Genomic DNA, 21,796 nt, shown 5'->3' with positions numbered 1-21,796 from the left:
TTTTACATTGTCCTTTCCAGTTGCCTTCCAGGCATTGAGCGTTAACACAGACTGGATGCATTTGTAGATAGCAGCAACAGTGTAACACGTGTCCATAGGGGAATAGTGCTCATTCTGCAATGTGACTATTACCGAAGCTCTGAATTATAGAAGAGTTTTGAATACAGTCAAAGAAAGAGAGCAGCAGGAAACTTTCTCTTTCCATTTTTTATACAGAGCCTTGTTGTGTATAAAGCCATCATGTGAGAGGTGGGTGAGTCAGTAGATTGGGGAAATAAAGAGTTTTGGGATTCTCCTATGTTTGCAGATCTGTGTGTTCTGCAGAGAGTCTCACAATTCATCATCTGAGATTGTCTGTATTGCGGAATCGTATTATTCCCCAAAAATCAGACAGATCTAAATGCAGATATTTAGGGCTCATGCACACAGGCGCATCAGATGAAGGATGCATTTCAGCTCTGAGTCACTGATCAGCAGACGAATAACCTTGATCGAATGCATAGAACGACCTTAACCAGAATTCATGAATTACCAAAAGTTGGTAATTCTGCACATGCGCCACCTCCACTGAATGACTCATTCAGTGGCATAGGCTGAGGCAGGGGTGCCCAATAGGCTGAATTAATAGTGCACGCTTGTATGCATGTAAATGTTACACAAACATTCCATGCGTGTAGTGTATGGACAATATTTTATGCAGGACCTGTTGCCACCTTCTGCCTGCAAGGTCCTACGTATCACGTGTAGTATCTCGATCCACCAGTGTGCTGGAGCCCTTAGAATCAAAACTTAATGATTAATTGATTCTCCTGATTCGATCCCCCTATTCACTGATTCCCCGTATATTCTCTCAGTTATGCAATGTAACCCAGCAGTGGTATGGATTTTTAGTTCATATAGGCCATAAGGTAAAGAATATTGGTGGAGGCTTTCATTTTATAGGTGTCCTTTAAAAGTCATCAAGGTCGCCATTACCTTGTTTGTTTGTTTTTTATTATAAAAAAATGGATAGCAGAGGAAAAAATTAACATAGATTTTTCTCTCCAATGTTGTATTACATTCAGTTTCAGTCACTAAGGATGCACAGTAAAGATGTTTGGCAGTCATAGGGATTCAGTGTTTGATCAGTCATTGGGGATGATTTACTAAAGGCAACTAGGCTGTTAGCTTTACAAGGGGATTTTCTCCTTAGTTTAATGAATGAGGTGAAGTTCTGCTCGACTTCCATCATCCAATCATGTGCATGCAAAAATAAGTTTGTTTTTTATTTTGCCAGTGCATATTGGATATTCTTTCCAAAGGGAATTTTCACCACATTTATGACATATGAATATTGTAGAGAGATAGATAGACAGACAGACATGAATACTGTAGATAAAAAGATACACAAATACATAGATTAATAAATGGATTCTGGGGGGATATGAGAGTGAGAGAGATATGAGAGAGAGAGATATGAGAGATATGAGAGAGAGAGAGAGCTATGAGAGAGAGAGAGCTATGAGAGAGAGAGATGAGAGATAGAGATATGAGAAAGAGAGATGAGAGATAGAGAGAGATTTGAGAGAGAGAGAGATTTGAGAGAGAGAGAGAGAGACATATGAGAGAGAGGACTTGGGTCACACTAAGAAAGGTGACGTTCAAATTAAAAATACATTTAAAGTGACACTAAACTCAGGAGTTACATCTTAAAAATGCATTCAAGTACCTTAACTATTAACAAAAATGTATCTTATTTGTGTGTCACTCGGCTGTAGATCCTCAAATCATTCTGAATTGCTGACACGGTCCTTCCTTCTGGAGGGGGGCTACTTTTGTTCCCCATGGTCCCTGGTGTGTGTTATGAAGTAGTCACCGCTCCAAGCTCACTCCTGTGATGGACTACAGTCTCATGTTTAGTTTAATAACTTGTATTGAGATTGTAGTTCATCCAGGGAGTGAGCTTGCAGCGGTGACTACTTTAGAACACACACAGGGGTCATGGAGAACAAAACTAGCCACCCTCCAGAAGGAAGGACAGTGTCAGCACCAATCCAGAGATGATTTGAGGATCTACAGCCGAGTGATACACAAATAAGATACATGTTTGTTAATAGTTTAAGGAGAACTATGAAGTGAGTGATTTACACTCATCCTCATAGTTAGAGCCGACATGTGACATTGAAACTGTCACATGCCGGGTCTATTGATCGGGAAGTGAGTGAACACATACCGTCACTTGCTCACTTCCCGATCATCTCCCTGCAGAGAGCGGTGCCTGTCAGTCACCTCTCCCTGCAGGGATTCCCCCTTAACCTCTCTGATCCTCGAGCACTGACTGGAGGAACCGACAGGGAAGGGGGCGGGCAAAACTCGCTCTGCCTTTAGATAGTCAATCAGCCAGCTAGGTGGATCTCGACAGTATTGTCAGGATCCGTCTCGGCTGTGGCGCTCTCAGTATATTGCGGGCAATAGCTCGCTATATACTGAGCTTTGGGTCACGGGAGGAGGTTAGTATATGTCCTCCCGTGACCCTAAAGAGAACTATGGGATAAAAAAGTTACCCCATAGTTCTGTTTTAAGCTTCTTGAATGTATTTTTAAGATTTAACTCCTGAGTTCAGTGTCACTTTGATACTTTGTTTCCGTAACAACTGAGAAATGTTCCTTGTATTAACAGGATCCATCGTAGATTACTAATCTGCATTCCGCTGCACGCATTTCTCATCTTTTAAAAATTCAGAAAGTAATAATCCAAAATTTATATTCTAGAGCGGCCACTGATTGTACTCGGGGAACTCACATATTTAGTTCACTTTCCGAGTCATTCTAAGGCAACCGTTTTCCTCCCAGCGATTGATATTTGCAATTTAACAGTTTATCTACGAGAGACTCTGTATCTAATTATACTCTTTATCCTGATCCAAAGTTCACGTTTCTGCAGAAAGCCGAGGTCTGCTTTTTATTTCATTTAATATAAAGTCTTTTTTTTTTCTTCTTTTTCTTCCTTAATAGTGAATCTGATTTCAGCAGGTTGAAAAGACGAGTCCGGAGTTGCTGAAGTATTCTGAACGATGATTAATTAAAACAAAAAATGAATTCCAGCAGCGGCGCTGTGACCCATCCCAGCAGGACACTTCAGTAGCGTATTTCAGCAGTGATATTAATGGGCCATCAACGCATGCAATTTTAGGCTTACCTGTTTGTGAGCGTGGTCATAAGAATTAATATGGTTGTCAAACTCCTGGTGCTTGTGGTATTGCTTGTCACATAATTCACAATAGAAATTAGCTTTCAGGTCCTCCAGAGTATTCGCTATGCTTTTTCCTTTCTCTGTGTAGCCCTGAAACAAAAGAGAAGGAAACATTTTTTATAATGGGAAGTTCAATGCTGCTCCTTGGCAGCTCCAGCTGTGCAGTCGAGAAGAAAGTAAGATAATCAGACTAAATATTTGTGTTATTATTAAAGAGCAATCCCAGACAACAAGTGAAACACGTCTTTAAAATGCTAAAGTTATCCACCAAACAATGAAGCTGTGCTAGAGTCAATAAGTCCATTCGGTTTACTCTGATCTAGGTTTGGTCTACTGCACTGAAGTCACACACACAGCTCCTTAACCTCTTCATGATGCAGGTAAAACAAACCCGGTTTTTCCAACTTTAGCATGTGTTAGTAAAACTGAACATATCCATACAACTACTTTTTTTATAGGCGATCCCTTAAGACTCATCTCTTCAGGGAAGTCTATCCCACCTCAACCTAACCACTGAACTTTCACTTTCTCAAAGAATTCATCCCCACACAGCCACCTCCTCATGTATCACTGGCCCCTGCCTTTTAGATTGTAAGCACTCAGGGGCAGGGCCCTCCTTACACCTTGTCTTGAATTGTATTGTGATTGTCATGTCTTCCTTATATTGTAAAGCGCTGCGCAAACTGTTGGCGCTATATAAATCCTGTATAATAATAATAACTACTTCATATATTAAGGGAAATTATACTTTTTTTTTCAGGACAGATTGGGCCTTCATTTAGTGGTAAATGTTAATGGTTATCTCCTGACTTTTCCCCTGTCAAAAGAAAACTGTCCCAAGACAGTAATATAAATAAATAAATAAAACATAATATAATAAAATACAAATAATAAATACTTACAAATAAAATATAATAAAACAAAAGAAAAGAAAATAAAACAAAAGAAAAGAAAAACAAAATAAATAAAAGGTGTATATCTTTTGCCATTGCAATGACCTATCACCTTCTTCACAACTACTGAGATAAGATATCAGGCACAGGGGGTGCCCTATTTTTAATTAGCCCACCGACTCATACAGTAGACTTGCATCTCAAGAAGGAGCAGTAAAGAACAAATATTGTGCAATACTGCAAACAGTAAGCAGATCCCATGTATGCAATGAGCAAATATGGCTGCCTCCATATATAGCTACACATTAAAACACACAAGCAAGATTTTTAAAACATTAACATACAATGAAAGGGTTAACACATCAGGATGTTTTCTTTGTTATGCAGTTTGAGAAAAAAAAATTGAAAAGAACTACGGTATATACTCCCTTTGAAGCGGAAGCTAGTTTGTAATGTGTTGCTGTAGGTCAGTGGAAAGGTGCAATCCCTTCTCTACTGCTTAATTAGAGCAATACCCCCTCCCCATTCCCAAATAAACTTAAATAGCAGAATTGCAACCAAAAATAAAATAAGAATGAACAGTCCATTAAAAGATACAATTAAAAAAACACATATTTTGCTGCACTATTCACATTTAATCCAGATATTTCCCCACAGTGTTTTTTTTCTGCCTCTAGATGTCCTCAGGCTAATAGCCAGCATCATTCAACCTACTCCCCCTGAGCCCAGGTTGCCCTGGATCTCATCTCTCTGTTACTATGGCAGTTAGTCATAAAGCTGTCGAAGGCCAATGAATAACAACTGGGCGGAGCAGGCCGTGACATCACGGCCTTCTGCCCAGTTGTTATTGTTTAATGATAGATTAGCATCCCCAGGTAATTTGGAGACGCTGATCTGTCATTACAACTGGGTGGAACGAGCTGTGAGATCACGGCTGGCTCCGTCCAGCTGTAATTTGTGGGGGGTCCGGAAACCTTCGGCTGCTGTACGGGCTATTCTGAATAGCCCGTACAGCAGCCCTTCAGTTCGACTGAACCAAAGGGCAGAGGCGGCCGAAGAGAGCCGAAGCTACGGCTTGATCCTTCGGCTTTTTAGCCTTTTTAGCCCTATGCTTTCGCTTCCTATCAGCATGCTTCTTGTCTGCACATAGATTGATTGTCACCTTGTGCTGCTTCTTCCTCTCCCACTCAAGTCCCACTGTACAGGGTCTACAAGAGGCTGAAATCAGGTCACATTCAGGTAATTACACTGCCTGCATTTATAAAAATAAATTATGATTGAAGGATGTATTAGTGATTACAGAGCTGCTTTCATTCGTATCTTTTATTCTTGCCTAGAGTTAAGCTTTAGAGAAAGAACATCTGCTTGCTGCCTCAATTTCACTTGTTTAAATTACAGATCTTGTTTTGCTTTTCCTCCATCTGACTCCTGGTAGCTGCGGCTGATGGACATCGATTGTTCATGAAAGTATTCTGTGGTCAGTTTGCGGTCAACTAAAAGGACAGAAGAATGTGACAGGGCCTGGCCTGGGAATACGCTATGTGAAATATACATGAGCCTTGTCAGACAGAAACCCAACACAGCTCACACAGCAGGTTAAAGTGCAATAAGAACATTTAAAGTGTACCTGTAACTACAGAAATTAACATTTTGTAGCCAATAGCTATTAGAAGCAGGCCCTGTATGTGTGTGTGTATATATATATTAGTTCTGTAGCCAACAGCTATAAGAAGAAGGCCTGTCACTTTACTAAGATAAGCTTATAGCTATTTATGCTATGATATAATATACCTATGAGTAGAGGAACTTTCTACAATGCGTTTCAGTCTCCATGATGTGACCTGTCATACCACTAGGGAGACAGGAATAAGGGAAAGTTTCACTTCCTACCTCCTCCTACACTGCCCACTAGTCCTGTCCGGTGTCCCCAGCTCCCCACATTGTCCACTAGCCCCATCCAGTGTCCCCAGCTCCCCCCATTGTCCATTAACCCCACCCAGGTCCCCAACTCTCCACATTGTCCATGAGCCCCTCCAGGGTCCCCAGCTCCCCACATTGTCCACTGGCCCCTTCCAGTGTCCCCAGCTCTCCGCATTGTCCATGAGCCCGCCCAGGGTCCCCAGCTCCCCGCATTGTCCACTAGCCCCATGCAGTGTCACTAGCTCTCTACATTGTCCATGAGCCACTCCAGTGTCCCCAGCCCCCTGTAGTTCCGCACTGAAATTTGAAGGGCACCCTTTCTACTAATGCTCCTCCTATACCCAGAAGGACTAAGTATTTTTCCTTGGCAGATGTAGACATATGAGTGGCAGTGGACCCTTCCTGCTAATGTTCCCCCTATACCTAGAAGCACAAGGTATTTTTCCCTGGCAGAGGTAGACATATGAGTGGCAATGGATCAATGGAGAGAGGGGTAGGTCAAGGGGAGTTCTTTTAACTGCCACTTTGTATGATATCTGTACTTGCATTTACATTGATGCATGCCAGCAATGACACAGCAAACTCACACCTCCTCATTTATTTTCAATACCAGAGAATTCAACAAGTAGAATGAGACCACTTGTACAAATAGGAGGCAGACATGCCGGCTTCCACTCCTAACCAACAAATTTTGAGCAATTTTTATTTTTTTTTAATGTAAAATATCCTGCAGATGGACAACACTGACCAAGGCAGAGGGGGACAGAAGACAAGACACCCCCAAGATAACACCGGTAGCTACAAGATTGAATTTACATTACATTTATGTTTCATGAATGCCAGCTTGATCTTTTTCAGTTTAAAATATTTTTAGCAGAGACTATTTTTACTCTCAGCCTCTCTATATGAAGGCACACTGTGTTAAAATATATAGACACAGTAGGGGATATGCATATGTTAATAGGATGCTACAGATTGCTTTTTAAGCGTTTCGAGCATATGTCTGCAAAGGAAAACATATCAGCATGTCAGTCTTCTTTTTTTCAGTCCTTCAGTACTTCCATGGGGTGTTTGTGCCTTTCCGTGAGGTAGAAATTAGCGAGAGAGAAATTATTTGATTAATCCATTAGCGCAGAATATGATCCTTGCCTTATTGTCACCATTAGGAAACTGATGTGCTGTAAATTCAGCAGTAATGGTCTATATCAAACAATAATTTTTACAGAAACTTTGTACATAATAATTATGCATAATTATACAGCACATTAATTTTTGTAGAAGTGTTTTGTTTCTGTTTTAATTTCTATCGGTTAATGCGGTTATTATTTAGATACAGTAACTAAAAAAATGTATAAATTACTCAAGCATACATGTTACATAGATGCCAACTGTCTCGGATTTCCTAGAACAGTCCTGAATCCAGAACCTCAGCCCCAATGATGCTCTGTACAGGGCGATGTCCTGAGATCACAGTGTCATCCTTATTTGAGTTACTGTACAGTACTTCAATAGGGAATTCATTATGGTGATTGGGGCTACAAGTGAACGGTCCAAGCTTTATTAGAGGTGTAGTATGGGATTTGGATTTGCAAGAACAGTTTGGATTTGACAGAACAGGTCTGCCTCCCAAAAATACTGTGTCCAGGGTGATGTCCCACAATCACAGTGTCACCCTTATTCAAGTTACTGTGCAGTAACTCAACAGGCCATTCAGTATGGTGACCACAGCTGCAAGTGGGCAGTCCCAGCATAATGAGAGTTGGTGGTATGGGATTTGGATTTGCAAGAACAGTCTGGAATTGCCAGAACAGTCCTGCATCCCGGCCCTCAGTCCCAATCATATCGTGTCCAGGGTGATGTCCCAAAATCACAGCGCCACCCTTATTAGACTTACTGTGTAGTAACTCAATAGGGCACTCATTATGGTGATAGGCGATGCAAGTGGGCAGTCCCAGCATAATGAGGGGTGGGGTATGGGATTTCCAAGAACAGTCTGGAATTGCCAGAACAGTCCTGCATCCCGGACCTCAGTCCCAATAATACCGTGTCCAGGGTGATGTCCCAAAATCACGGTGCTACTCTTAATAGACTTACTGTGTTGTAACTCAATAGGACACTCATCATGGTTATAAGCAATACAAGTGGGCAGTCTTAGCATAATTACAAGTTGGGTATGGGCAGACCACTCCAGTAAATGGACATGGTCTAGTGTATCATGTAAGTATAATGTTATATACCTGTATACTGAATGAACTCCTTATATAACATCATCCTCAATATCACTGATTCCGATATAGAGTATTCAGAATGCAATTGTCTTTAAAACATACTCAGCTTATCAAGCCTTGTGATGAGTACGTAGAGTCGGACAGAACCGGATTCAGCAGGTATTTGGCCAGCAAGGGAATGCCACTAAAGCAGGTGAGATGGGTAGAAGCACTGTGTATCCAGAACAACTGCCATGTTTTTGTTTCCATTTCCATAAAATAATGTTTTTACCTTTCACTGCCTCTTGCAGCCACTTCCTGTCTACATGCACTCACTCCAGCGGGGGTTGGACATTATTCATCTGCATTGGCTTCCTGGTAGACCATGCCTGCACGATGTGGGTTAACATGACTGCTTGCTGTCTCCACCAGGGAGGCATGTGAGAAGGTGTCAAAGCAGAGATACAACTGGATGACAGGAGGTGCCTGGACAAGGGCTTTCAGAGTAGACCATTTGGTATTATTTTTTTGAGGGCTGCAGATTTTTAAAAATTAATATTTGAACATTGAAGAATCCTTTTCTGTTGGAAGGAACCACAGCGTTTGGCAGGGACCAGGAATCTGACAATCCCTGCAGTGTTTTGGATGAAGAGGATTCTCAAGGCTCAATAGCTGCGAAGGAATTCAACCCGAAAAGTAATACAATTTCTTTAGAAATTAGATAATAGGTGTCAGTGAAGGGATCCTGGAGACAGCTGATGAAGATGAATTAAATGCCTATAAGCAGGGCATGGAGACTCTGCAAGACCCCCACCCACCACCCAATCCTCGCCGGACATTAAGCCTTCCACTGTAAACCTCATTACACAGATAAGCTTTACAGAAATACTTTACTGCATGTTAACAAGTATCACTTACATGATGACCTCTTATATGAGAATTAATATAAATAATACAAAATAATATAACAGGGAAGATAAAAAGCAACTATGCAGATAAAATTTTAATGAAAAATAGAAATTAAATCTGGAGTATAAACCAGCAAGAGATTCTTACTAGAAGTTATATGAACTTGTAAATTTTCCTTGCATAGCGTGCTGTGTGAAGTGCCGGTTCAAATTATTTGGTTTCACTAGAAGAGAATTTAAAGGAAACCTAACATATGAGAAATATGAAGGCTGCCATTGCTGATCAGCCTCTGAAAATGTTATCAGCCTGGATGTCTTGAAAGTACAAATCCACCCAAATGGGTTTTTTTGTCTTTTTCTTACCCTTGGGTAGAGTATGGATGATAAAAGAAGCACTATTGGGATTTTATTGGGTTTTTATTTCTTATTAACTACCAGTTGTCATTGATCCAGATGTCCCTATTGAAAGATTTCCTATCTACTTCCTGTTCCAATGACAACTGTCAAATTTTGGATGAATAAGGTTATCAGGGCAAATGATGAGGGGACCGTTCCCGTAACAAGGACACCAACAGACATTAAAACCAGACAGAGGCTCTAACTATTTCCCACTCTATTAAAAAAAAACCTTTTATATAGAGTTCCACCTTAATGCTTTCTTAAGTGACGACATTAGGAACGAGCTTGGGTTCGGACCGAACCTGGTCTGAACCTGAACTTCTACGAACACAAAAAGAAGCTCCTTCCACTGCCATCCAATCAGCTGTGGTTGGGGAACTCCTTGCCTACAACTGCACATAAGCAAAGGGGCGGGATGCAGTGACGTCATTGACTTTATATGGCCACATAGATGTATTTGGTCAATTACATTGACCTAATATGGCCATGTGCCCATATAAGGTCAATGACATTCAACACAGGTATCCCACCTTTGTTTATGTGCAGCTGCGAGGCGGTGAATGCCCTGGCCTCAGCTGATTGGGTGGATTGTCTATGGCACTTCTGAGTTCAGTCTGAACCTAAGCTCATCTATAGCCGACACATATCCTGCCTTTCAGACATGAGAAAGAGGGACACCTTTATAATTTACTAACATTTTCCTTTATACTACCAGTTGAAATCAAGCAGTCATTTAGAATATACCATTTACAACATCATCATAAAAATGTATAGCAGCCTAAGGATTCACGCACACACAGACCCCCTGGGGCTGTACAGCGTACATTTGGGTGTATTTCCCTGCCAGGAAGTCACAAAGCTGTGAATAGCTGCCCATAGAAATCAATGGCTGTGCATGGTTTTATGCCAAACATGTACAGACATAAAACCCCAAACACAGACAGTCTGTGTTCAGGATCTCCACCTTTTATTATAAAAAAATAGCCCAAGAGCTCTAGTGAGTGACTTAGCCTAGGCTAAGATGATGTGATCAGTCCGCTACAAGCATTTCCGCAGTCTCTTCTCCCACAGTGATCAGACTGCAACATTGTACGCCTAGCCACACTTAAAAGAGAACTATGGGTTAGGTGTTTTTCCCCATAGTTCTCTTAAGGGTCACGGGAGGACATATACAAACCCCCTCCCGTGACCAAAAGTTTAGTATATCGCGGCAGCCGGGACAGGTCCCGACATAACTGTCGCGATCCACCCAGCTGGGTGAGTGACAGCTGGCTCTCCCTATCTAGAGGCAGAGCCAGCTGTACCCGCCCCTCCCCCCCGTTCCTCTAGTCAGCGCTGAAGGACCGGAGCGGGGAATCCCTGCAGGGAGCTGTGACTGACAGTCATTGTTCTCAGCAAGGAGATGATCAAGAAGTGAGCGAGCGACGGTATGTATTCGCTCACTTCCCGATCTATTGAGCCGATGTGTGACAGTTTCATTGTCAAACGTCGGCTCGAACTATGAGGATGAGTGATTTTCACTCACCCCATAGTTCTCATTTAGTGTTCCGTTGCAGTGTGTCAATGCACACACGTTAATGCAAGTTTATTAACAAATTATGGTGTGTTGTGGGAAGGCAGCTCATTCATCGTAAATGGGCTGCCAACAAAGGCGCATGACCCCTTTTTGGCAATGCAGTGCACACTATGTGCCTTGTGCTGACTTGTACATTGCCATTCACAACAAATGACACGGCACATAGAGCTGGTGCATTGCCATGCATTGAGGGAACGTGCTTGTTGCCCCAAGGCACAAGTTGGACTAGGCCCTGTAACCTTGCAGCAAGTGTTAAGGTGAGATGCTGAGGATGCTCGGTGTTGGACATTTGGCATTTTATTTCAGGAAGTAGATGCTGGCCCTGGATGATGTCTGAACAAAGATGGTGCCATCCTTAAAAAAGGCATTGCCACTGGGAGTTCTGTAATCTCTGAGAGATATAGTAATACTTTTGTCACACTTCAATGTTACTTAACCCGCCTGCACTTCAGATGAAAAAGTATATCTGAGGATCGGTCCACTTTAATCCGGAACGGAATGGAATTCCCATTGGCTGTAAAATGTTCTTTGTTCTGAAATATTTCCGTAGATAAAATGTGAACAAACTCCTGTAATTTAGTCTTGCCTTGGCAGTGGGATGGTTCCATTTGTTTATTTTCCGTCAGTTCCCACGGACATATTTTACATTCCAGAAACAGTTTGGAAATTTCTTTTTTTTTGCATTGTCACTGCTTTGGCACTGTCATTAGGATATGCACAGGTATCAAATGACAGGGAATGTCCCTTCTGATAATGAGACAGGACTACACTAGAAGTGAATAAATGCCACCGCTGCCAGAGCCCTGGAAGAAACAGAACTACAAATGGTTTCTTAAAGCAGAATTATATTTGATTTTGCTGAACAAAGGATAACCTTAGAACGAATATGATGCATGCGATCCTTGCACAGCTTACTGATGCCCTCTGTGTGACTTGCTTCTTTCCAAAGACTGGCATGGCTTTCATTAGGTTTCCCCTACTCTTAGTTATTACTGTTTTATTGCCAATTAGCAATCACAGTGATCACAAGGCACACCGCCACTCTGATTGGCTATGTGAATTATGCTTGTGATCTGTGCTGTCTAATGACAGTGTGATTACAGGCATTAGGAGCATGCCTGGTGCGCACATCCCCTGTGTGGGGAAGGACATTTATAAACGTTTTATCAGAACAGTTGATTTCCCGACTGTCTGTTTTAATACAATGGCCAGTAAAGAATTTCCCAATTATTTTCCACCCCCCTGTCCTAGGTCTCCTGTGCCGCTATTCTTACCTAGCATTGTTAATAATTAGGTGCGTGCCCTGCTCCATAGGTAGGGTTGCCACCCGTCCGGGATTCACTCGGACAGTCCGTTTTTTTAGTCTGGCATCCGGGTTTCAAGCAGCTGACACCCGGACACAAGACACCAAGTGCCAATGCCGGCACTTTACATTTTTTGACCGGTGCAGCAGCCTGAGGTCCCCAGCACATCTACTCCTCCTTCCTGATAGCACACTGCCCTCCTCCGGATCCCTGATGAGACCCTCGCAGAGCCCACTTGAGACCCCACAAAGCCACACAGCCATGTAAGAGACTGCATAGCCCACCTGAGAGTCTGCACGGCCCACCTGAAAGCCTGCAGAGTCCACCTTAGAGCCAGCACAGGACACCTCAGACCCTGGAGACATCAGGGCACCACCCTGGAAATATCACAGAGTATGTAGCTTCATATTTTTTTGTATTACTGTATCATGTATTGCTGGAATTTGTAGTCCTCTATAGCCAGTCTCCTTATTCCCTCCCCTGGCTGTCTCTTATTGCTCTTTCTACTGGCTGCCTCTCCTCGCTCTCTCCTCTATATTCTCCAAACAAATTGCCACACGCAGTGCTAGAGTGTTCAGGTTTCACTTGAAGAAAAGGTGGCAACCCTACCCTACTTTAGTCCTTATCAATGTCAGTAAAAGTAACTATAGGTCAATGCCGGATCACCCAAAAGGCAATTCAGGCAGGAGCCTAACGCCTGGTGGATGTCCAAGTGGCCCGGCTACAACCTTCAGACAATGCAAACTGAGTGACTTGGGAGGGGGCGGGTACAGCTGGCTCTGCCTCTAGATAGGCAGATCCAGCTGTCACTCACGCAGCTGGGTGGATCCAGACATAATTGTCGGGATCCGTTCTGGCTGCGGCGTCTCAGTATACTGTGAGCTGTAGCTTGCGGTATCCTGAGCTTTGGGAGTTTGTGTCCTCCCATTACCCTTATGGGGAACTATGGGGAAAAGCCCTAACCCCATAGTTCTCCTTTAAGTTAAAGTTTGCAGTGTTCCTTTAAATTTCCTCTGTAAGAGACTTACAGCAAAGCGAAGACCCAATCATTCTATGACTCATCTCCAACCTAAGCAATATTTTAAGCTGACTGTAGCCAGCCAAGAAATGTATCAGGTAGCAGTTTTATAAGTGTGGTTGGAGGTGAATGGTCGGTCAGCTTGCTAGACATACATCTATTGATCTATGTGTGTCTGAAACAAACAAGCTCCAAAGTATCAATAACTAGTGCTGCCTAAAAGATAAATTATTCAATGTATTGCCGGTATATTAATGGATTGTATTGCAGTAATGAAAGATTTTAGTTGATGTCATTAGAATGCAGCAAACTGCACTTTCTGAAAGACATTTACAAAGCACGTGCAGGTCCACCTTTCAATACCTTTTCACTGCAGTGATTACCAAACAATGAATTGTATTTTCATCAATGTACTTGTTTTTCCTCTATTTTGCTCAAGTTTTTCTTCTGCTGATGTATCCCTTCTTGGACACTTTTGCATGTAATAAGTAGTGACATAGGGGCCAGGGGAGTCGTAAAAGTGAACATGACTGCACTGGCGGCATCTAGGCTGGTTAGACATCACATGAACAAGTGTACTGGGAAAGTGTCACTGCTTTTAATTCCAGCTACCTATTGAGATAGATAGATAGATAGAAACACTGTAGATAGATAAACTAATATATAAATATGGATAAGATAGATGAAAGAGCACAATGAAAACCAGACAAGCATGAGGTGCTAGTTAAAATATTTAGGAACAATGTAAACACGAACAAGCAAAAATCATAAACAGGAACAAGCCAAGGTAAGGAGCCGGAGTGGGTAGTCGTACAAGTCAGGTCAGGAACACGGACATCAGTGTTGTTAAGAACAAGTCAGGAGCAGGAACCAGAGTAGAAAGTCAGCCAGGATTGGGTCATACACGGAATCAGAATACACAGAGCAGCAGGAATGTACTAGCAGGTAAAACCACGCAAGGGCAAGTTTAGACTGGACTGAGCGGTTTATATAGTGAGTGGGGTGACATCATCACTCAGAGACAGGAAACTCCCATCTGGCTCTCTTAGATGGGTGGAATGTCAGCCAGGCCAGAATGCTGCAAACCAGTTAAGTCAGGGTGGAACACTGACATAGATAGATCAATCGATAGATAATGTAATAGATAAATATGAATTAGATACATAGATAGAAACACTATAGATAGATAATGTAATAGGTAACTATGGATTAGATAGATAGATAGATAGATAGATAGATAGATAGATAGATAGATAGATAGATAGATAGATAGATTTCGATAAACCAAATCTCCAATCCACTTTTCAGATATGTTTAGTTAATAAATGCAGTGCAGACTTTGGGATACACTAAGGAACATGGCGTTCAGATTTGAAATTATTATAATACTTTATCTTTAAGAAAATGTTACATTTCCTTCCAACATTTCCCTGTAAATCCATGCCAGGCTGTAGTCGCTGCACTCCGCCTGCTCTTGCTTTTAATATCCAGGGACAGCTGAGAATGCTAATCAATTAGAACAAATTTAGACACCATATCGTACACAACAGCAGCATTAAACTCTCCCCGTCCCTTCATTATGGAGAAAGCATGCAGGAATGTCTGCAATCAATTTACAATGCATTAGGTTACTTAAATGGCGATAATTAAGAATAATTGCTTAATTTATTAGCAATGCAGTAATAATTCACAGTAGTAGCACACTACCAGTGCTTCATTACAACTTGAATTAATTAGAGGCAGTGTAAAATGTACAAAAATGTACTATAAATAAAGGGGAAGGCACTGCACAAATATAATGTACATTGTACGGAGTAGAAAGGGGGAGATGCCCCTATACGTGTCTGTAATAACTAATGTGTAATAAACTGTAGCCAAATGCCGTGTTCACATTCTTCAGATTTGCTAAACATTCACCATTATCACCATCACAATTATTTATTCATCTTTCTTGCTTTTCATGATTTTTCACTCTGTTGTGTTACAGGTTATGGTGTGTGTAAAGCCAAAACCTTTTTTTATTGTTGTTTTGGATAGAACATGGAAGGTTTAGAATCTCAATATTTAAAAGGTGTTGGGACCTCAGTTCTCATTCAAAAGTCCAAATGGACCAAATTTTTCCAAACAAGCTCAATGGCTCTGGTAAGGCAAATTCATCAGCATGAGGCTATGTTCACACTTAGGCAGCCTCTTTGCCCCGGGGCCCCTGAGGTCCGGCGGTCTAAGGACCACCTGTATTGGATGTGAGGATGTTGAGGGACATTCATCACCAGAGTGGAGGTGGGGAGAGAGGTGAGTCGCAAGACTGAGGATCAGGTGAGTGTATTTTATTGTTTATTTCTGGAGTGTTTCAATTATTCATTGATGAAGTACAAACAGCCAACAATATTCAGGGGCACCCCCAACCCCCTTTGTTAGGGTTGGAAGAATAGATGCAAGATATATAAAATAATTAATTCAATTAATTAAAACATTTGTAAAGATCATCATAACTAAAGTCTGTATATATAACAAGCACAAAATAAAGAATGTGTCAATCGTTATCGAGTTGTAACAACTGACATTAGAACATGAAATCAGAAAATTAAAACATATACATATAGTATGCAAAAAAATATTAAAATATGTATATTTTACTGCATATTACATATTTTTATCTTATTTCTCGTGCTAAGACTTGTTACAGTTTGTAACAGATTGACATATTCTTAATTTTATGTGTGATTGTTATATACGGATTTTAGTTATGATGATTTTATCATCTTTTTTGACAATCTTTTTGTTGATTCTATTACTTATTTTAGATATCTTGTATCGGTTCTATAGCCTAATGAAGGGGGAGTGTTGTTGTCCCCCAAAACGCATTAGATGTATTTTTCTGTGTGATTGAATAAAGACTCTATGGACTTTGTCACCAATTTGGTCTGGGGCCCATTCAATAGGTGTCTACACTCTAGGTTGTTGTTCCTGTCTGTGGGGAGATTCACCCTCTCTAATGGGTCAGGTGGCCACTATACAGTATTTGGTACAGTGAAGGATGGAAAATCCAGAATGAGTTGTCACAGGAAAAGAAGGTAAGGCGAAATCTTCCAGTGGTAAACCTTGTTCTGGTGGCTGCTTTGGGGACATCCTACTTACTTTCTACAGGAAGTAGAGGGAAATCTCCCTAATGGGAGTCCAATTGAGGCTTCAGTTTAAATCACCTTAATACATTCCGGTTGCATAAAAAAAGGTTTTCAATGTCTTAGTACAGGGACTCATTTGCACATGTTATATTCCCTTTAAAGACTCTGTAAGTATAGAGAATAACCTGATGATCCTAGGTCCTGACAACACAGCATTTTATGGACTCAGTGGTGTCAGCCCTGCCCAGTTTGCTCTTGCCAAATAACTCCGATCCACTTACTTTTCCATCTCTACAACATAAAGGCTAATAATTCTGCAGTCCCAAGATAAGGACTGGGAAAGCTAATGTATCTCCCTTTCAGATAGGAAATCATGTTTTGAAACAATCTTTTAAGATGTTTTGTGAACATGATTGGGTATTCATATGAACACAATTCAGAGCAAAACATACTTCAGGAAATTAGCCTCTGTTTTTTTTCCTTTAACATAAAGGCTTGTAGTTTTTTCCTGATACTATATTGGGTTTATGTTATACTGGACACCCTTGTCTTGAGAACACAGATAAACGTAGGAAATGAAGTGCCACACTAATTATAACAGTTCAAAGATAACTTTATTCCAGTTGGGGGGGGGGGGGCATTAAAGCAGACCCCCATTCATCAGGGTTTAATTTTCCTACACTGCATAGCCAAAAAAACTCACGATCTGGATTTAGCTAAGCAGATAGGTAAGAGCCTTCTATTGGATAAGTGTTATGATCCGGGGTTGCTTCAGTTGGTCAGGTCTAGGTTCAGCAATGTTATCTCCCTACAAATTGAGGTAAGTTGAATACCTTAATAGACTGAATGACCCTGATGGCACAGGCATATTCCAAGATGAAAATGCGAGGATTCATCTGGCTCATATTGTGAAAGAGAGGTTCAGGGAGCATGATACATCATTTTCACACATGGATTGGCCACCACAGAGTCCAGACCTTAACCCCATTGGGAATCTTTGGGATGCGCTGGAGAAGACTTTACGAAGTGGTCCGACTCTCCTGTCATCACTACAAGATCTTGGTGAAAAATGAATACAACTCTGGATGGAAGTATTGAAATTGAATTGCTGTGACATTGCATAAGCTTATCGAAATGATGCCACAGCGAATGTGTGCTGTAATCAAAGCTTAACGAGATGCAACAAAATATTAGACCGTGTGCCTTTTTTTTTTGGCCAGGCAATGTATATGTGATTTCTCTTTTGCATGTACCTGTGTCTGTGAGTTTCTTCCTAGAGCCACCTAAAAACATACTGCTAGGTTAGTTGGTGTAATAAAGTAAGGGAAGCCATGGAATACCTTTCAGCATTTTGTATGCATAGTAATAGTGGAACAAACAGCAATGACTTGAGACACGTAGCCTACTTAAATTGAATTTGCCAAACCCTAATAAATTAAGTGTAGTATACAGTGACGGGAATTCATCACAACCGGAGCAGACAAAATCTGGAGCAGATTTGCACTGCAACCAATCAGCTTCTCTGTCTCATTTTCAAATCTTACCTGAGCAAACTGAAGAGAGATGCTGACTGGTTGCCCTGGGTAACTGCTCCAGATTTTGTCTGCTCCAGTTTTGATAAATTCCCCTTAGTGTGTAGTATACAGTTGACGATAAGCCAGCAGCCAGAAAAATTCGAAGAGCTAATAAACTGCTTATAGCACGGGTAGTCAACTCTGGCCCTCCAGCTATTGTGAAACTACAAGTCCCATGAGGCAGTGCAAGGCTGACCGTTACAAGCATGACTCCCAGAGGCAGAAGAATGTTGGGATTTGTAGTTAAAGCATAGTTGAAGGGCCAGAGTTTCCCACCCCTGGCTTACAGCTATGTGCTCCACTTACTTGGCCAGGGCAACTGAATGGCTGCTGCACTGCCTCATTTGGAACTGTCATTGCCAATACTGGACGAGCCTTTTTTTCATGTGCATAGTGTCTAATGCCTTTGCGTGAAGACAATCTGCAAACCAAAGGTTTTGCTCCTCCGCCTGCTGCTATTAATGTGGTGCTGCCTCGTTTAAAGCGCCAACCCCTACCCTGCCTTGCTCCGGCTCCTGCTGCAGCCAGACAATTTATATAGCGCCAACAGTTTGCGCAGCGCTTTACAATATAAGGAAGACATTACACTTACAGTACAAATCAAGACAAGATGGTAAGGAGGGCCCTGCCCTTAAGGGCTTACAATCTGAAAGAGGAGGTGGAAATGATACATGAGGAGGTAGCTGTGGTAGCTGTGGGAATGAATTATTTGAGAATGTGAAGGTTCAGTGGTTAGGTCGAGGTGGGATAGGCTTCCCTGAAGAGATGAGTCTTTAGGGAACGCCTAAAGGCAGTCAAGGTGGGAGATAGACGGACAGGTTAATTAAGTATAAGTATACGTAATATAAGTAAACATGCTTATATTGGCATCTAACAAGGGCCGTAACTACAGATCACTCTCAAGATCCCAAAGACTCCTCTTGTGTATCTGAAGTTGTCTCTACACTGTAGACTTTACAGGGGATTAGAGTTGTCATCAACTGCAACCACTCCAACCCTTAATCATACAGTACTGTATTATCTTCTCATGTTCTTAATTTGCCTAAACAACCTAATGGGGCCCCCTTCAACCCCCAGTCCCCATAGCAGCCACCTGGGCTGCTGTGGCTATAGATACGCCACTGCATCTAACTACATTGGCCCCGGTGTTAATGGTCAAATCCGCCATCGCCTAGCCAGTGTGGAAACAGAGATGGATTGAATGCCGTGCTAGGAACACAGCCCAATAAAAACCAGCAATTGCTACAGAAACAGTAAATTGCTTCTCGGGATCAAAAAAATGACCCAAGCATTTTATATCGCCGCTCTAGATGCCAATAGTGCATGACTGAGCCCTTCTGTAACCTATCCCCTCTGTTTATATGTGTACCTGCAAAGACAAGCGACTTATTTTATTAAAAGAAAGCCTGTTCCATCTCCTGCTAACCTCAGATGAATAAAGTATAAAATGTATGGCTAATTCTATTACAAATACTTGTTGGGAATACATTATCCAGACAGTAATGAGCACTCCTCACGGTGCCTCAGAGACATAAGACTTCCTGAAACAACAATTCAAATAGCTGATTACAGTTTGATGCTGTTTCATGAGCTCTCCTGGGGCATCAATTAATCCTGTGAACTCATCCTATCCCACACTTATTTACCAAAAGGGCCTGTAATAAATGGCAATCTGAGAGCTTTCAGTCCCCGTAAGACGATCCCGCGCTCCCTAGTCTGCCTAAAAAGGTGTTTATGGCTCAACCATCAATTAACAATAATATATTTGTGCGGCTATTAAAACAAGGTTACTGGTATTAAACTTTGTAATCCTTCCTTGTAAAATTTCTCCTGCGTAATATATGAGTCAATGACATTTACGGGCATTTCTTTGCAAGCTCAGAACAAGCTGCTGTTTGATGAGACGGGAAAGAGGTGCTGTAGACCTTATTTTCTTGTAAATAAACAGCGGGTGGTAGAGCCGTTAACGGCTTGAAGCAGATCATGCATTTTATAAGCACGAAAAGACAAATGGCAAAGCGTAATTAATACCCTGTTTTAGTTAAACACAATTACACACCGCAGTCATAGGTGACGGTATGTATACCAACCGCTCCTTGCATTTTCTGTGTAGGAGTGCATTCTGGACTGCCATTGCACAGCATCTGCTCAGAGACAATAAGTGCCTTGTGAGGTTTTGTGATGATGTTCCCCTGATTTCAGACACAAGGACAAAATTACAGTCAGTGCTAGGGAAAAGGGAGATGGCTCACATCACACATTATATGACCAAGAGATCTTATTCTGACTCCGATTGTTGTATTAGCTATTTATCCCTTGCCGAGACCTCTATGCCTGGCCCGGGGGCATCCCGAGGCCAGAGGTCACCCGGTCTCTGGACCGGGTGAAACCCCGCCGTGTCGTCATCGTGCGTGTGACGTCACCTTGTGCATGGGCGATGACATCATCGTGCATGCGTGACCTGATTGACGCCTGGGACGTTCACCCGGTGGGATGAGGTATGCCGCCGGATCCCCTCCTCTCTCCTGACACTGTCGGGCTCTCGGCCCATGACAGGGTGCCCGACTTTTTAGAGGGGGTGACACCATTTTGGTGTCACCCCTGCAATGGTGACACCCGGGTCCGGTTGTGACGCCACTGGCCTGTATAAGCAGATACAATCACTGCAGACAATCCTTATCAGATAGCTGAACTCACCAAATACCTTTTCATCCACAAAGCTTTTTTGCATGCAGCAGGTTACAGCAGACAACAGGATACAGCAGATGAATAAACAGACGGTATTTGAAGGTCAGAGATGGTAATGTTTCCAAGCATGCAAGCAGATTATTATGTGGCCATGTTACTGTCAGACATTTCGATGCCAGAAAACGACAAGTCTCATGAAGAAGGGGTAAATACATCATAGATGGGAGGGAACACAGTAAAACATGGTGCAATAACCCAAAACGACCAAAAGATGTCAGTATAATAACCAGGTTTACTAACACCAAAGATTATGGCTTAAGGAAAATTAACCATGGGATTCTCATTTCACATTAATATGAATATTAACTAGGACTATGTATTGTGTCCTATTTTTACGATCTTGTAACAGCACAGTCGGGCTCTTAACCTCAAAGCATTTCACAAGTAATATTTTCACACAATTCCTTGTTATAAGGTTCCCATAGACATGATAGTTATTTCCAGCCAGATCAGGTGATGATCTTGGTCATTTCAAATACCCCTGGTCAAGAGGTATCAGGGGGAAAAAATCTGCATGGACTGGAAAACTCTTTTCTATTGTTTGCAATATTAAGTATCATGCAAATGACTGTAACCCAGAGCAACCAATCAGAAATCATCTTTTATTGCTCTGTTAGTTGCTGCATAGTGATTGTGCACCATTTATCCTAATAAATAAACATCCAATTGTACAGAACCTAATAATGTTCAATTTGCCTGGGGATTTTTTGTCATTGCTCGAGTCCTTTATTGGTACAAAATGCATCTCAAGAACTCAAGAACAAAACTGTAACAAATTGCAGCTTACTAGTCCTTAACTGGGACGTCTGCATTAGTTTCCCCATTATATTTTTTGCTAGTAACTTCCTGTGCTCTGAACTGAAATGTCAAACAATGTCATTCATTTATGTGAA

At 41.7% G+C, this 21,796-nt stretch overlaps 1 protein-coding gene across 1 annotated transcript in view; it reads right to left on the bottom strand.

Moving 5' to 3' along the window:
• Nucleotides 1-21,796, bottom strand: part of ZNF804B (zinc finger protein 804B) — a 305,145-nt gene that overhangs the window by 22,213 nt on the left and 261,136 nt on the right. Inside the window, exon 2 of the mRNA XM_018569195.1 lies at nt 3,178-3,321. Coding sequence (XP_018424697.1) covers nt 3,178-3,321 — 144 coding nt within the window. The remainder of the gene's footprint in view (nt 1-3,177; nt 3,322-21,796) is intronic.

The sequence above is a fragment of the Nanorana parkeri genome, unplaced genomic scaffold (genome assembly GCF_000935625.1).
Source record: "Nanorana parkeri isolate BGI_ZX_2015 unplaced genomic scaffold, ASM93562v1 scaffold1302, whole genome shotgun sequence".
Lineage (NCBI taxonomy): Eukaryota > Metazoa > Chordata > Amphibia > Anura > Dicroglossidae > Nanorana > Nanorana parkeri.
This window is presented reverse-complemented; position numbering and strand designations above follow the sequence as displayed.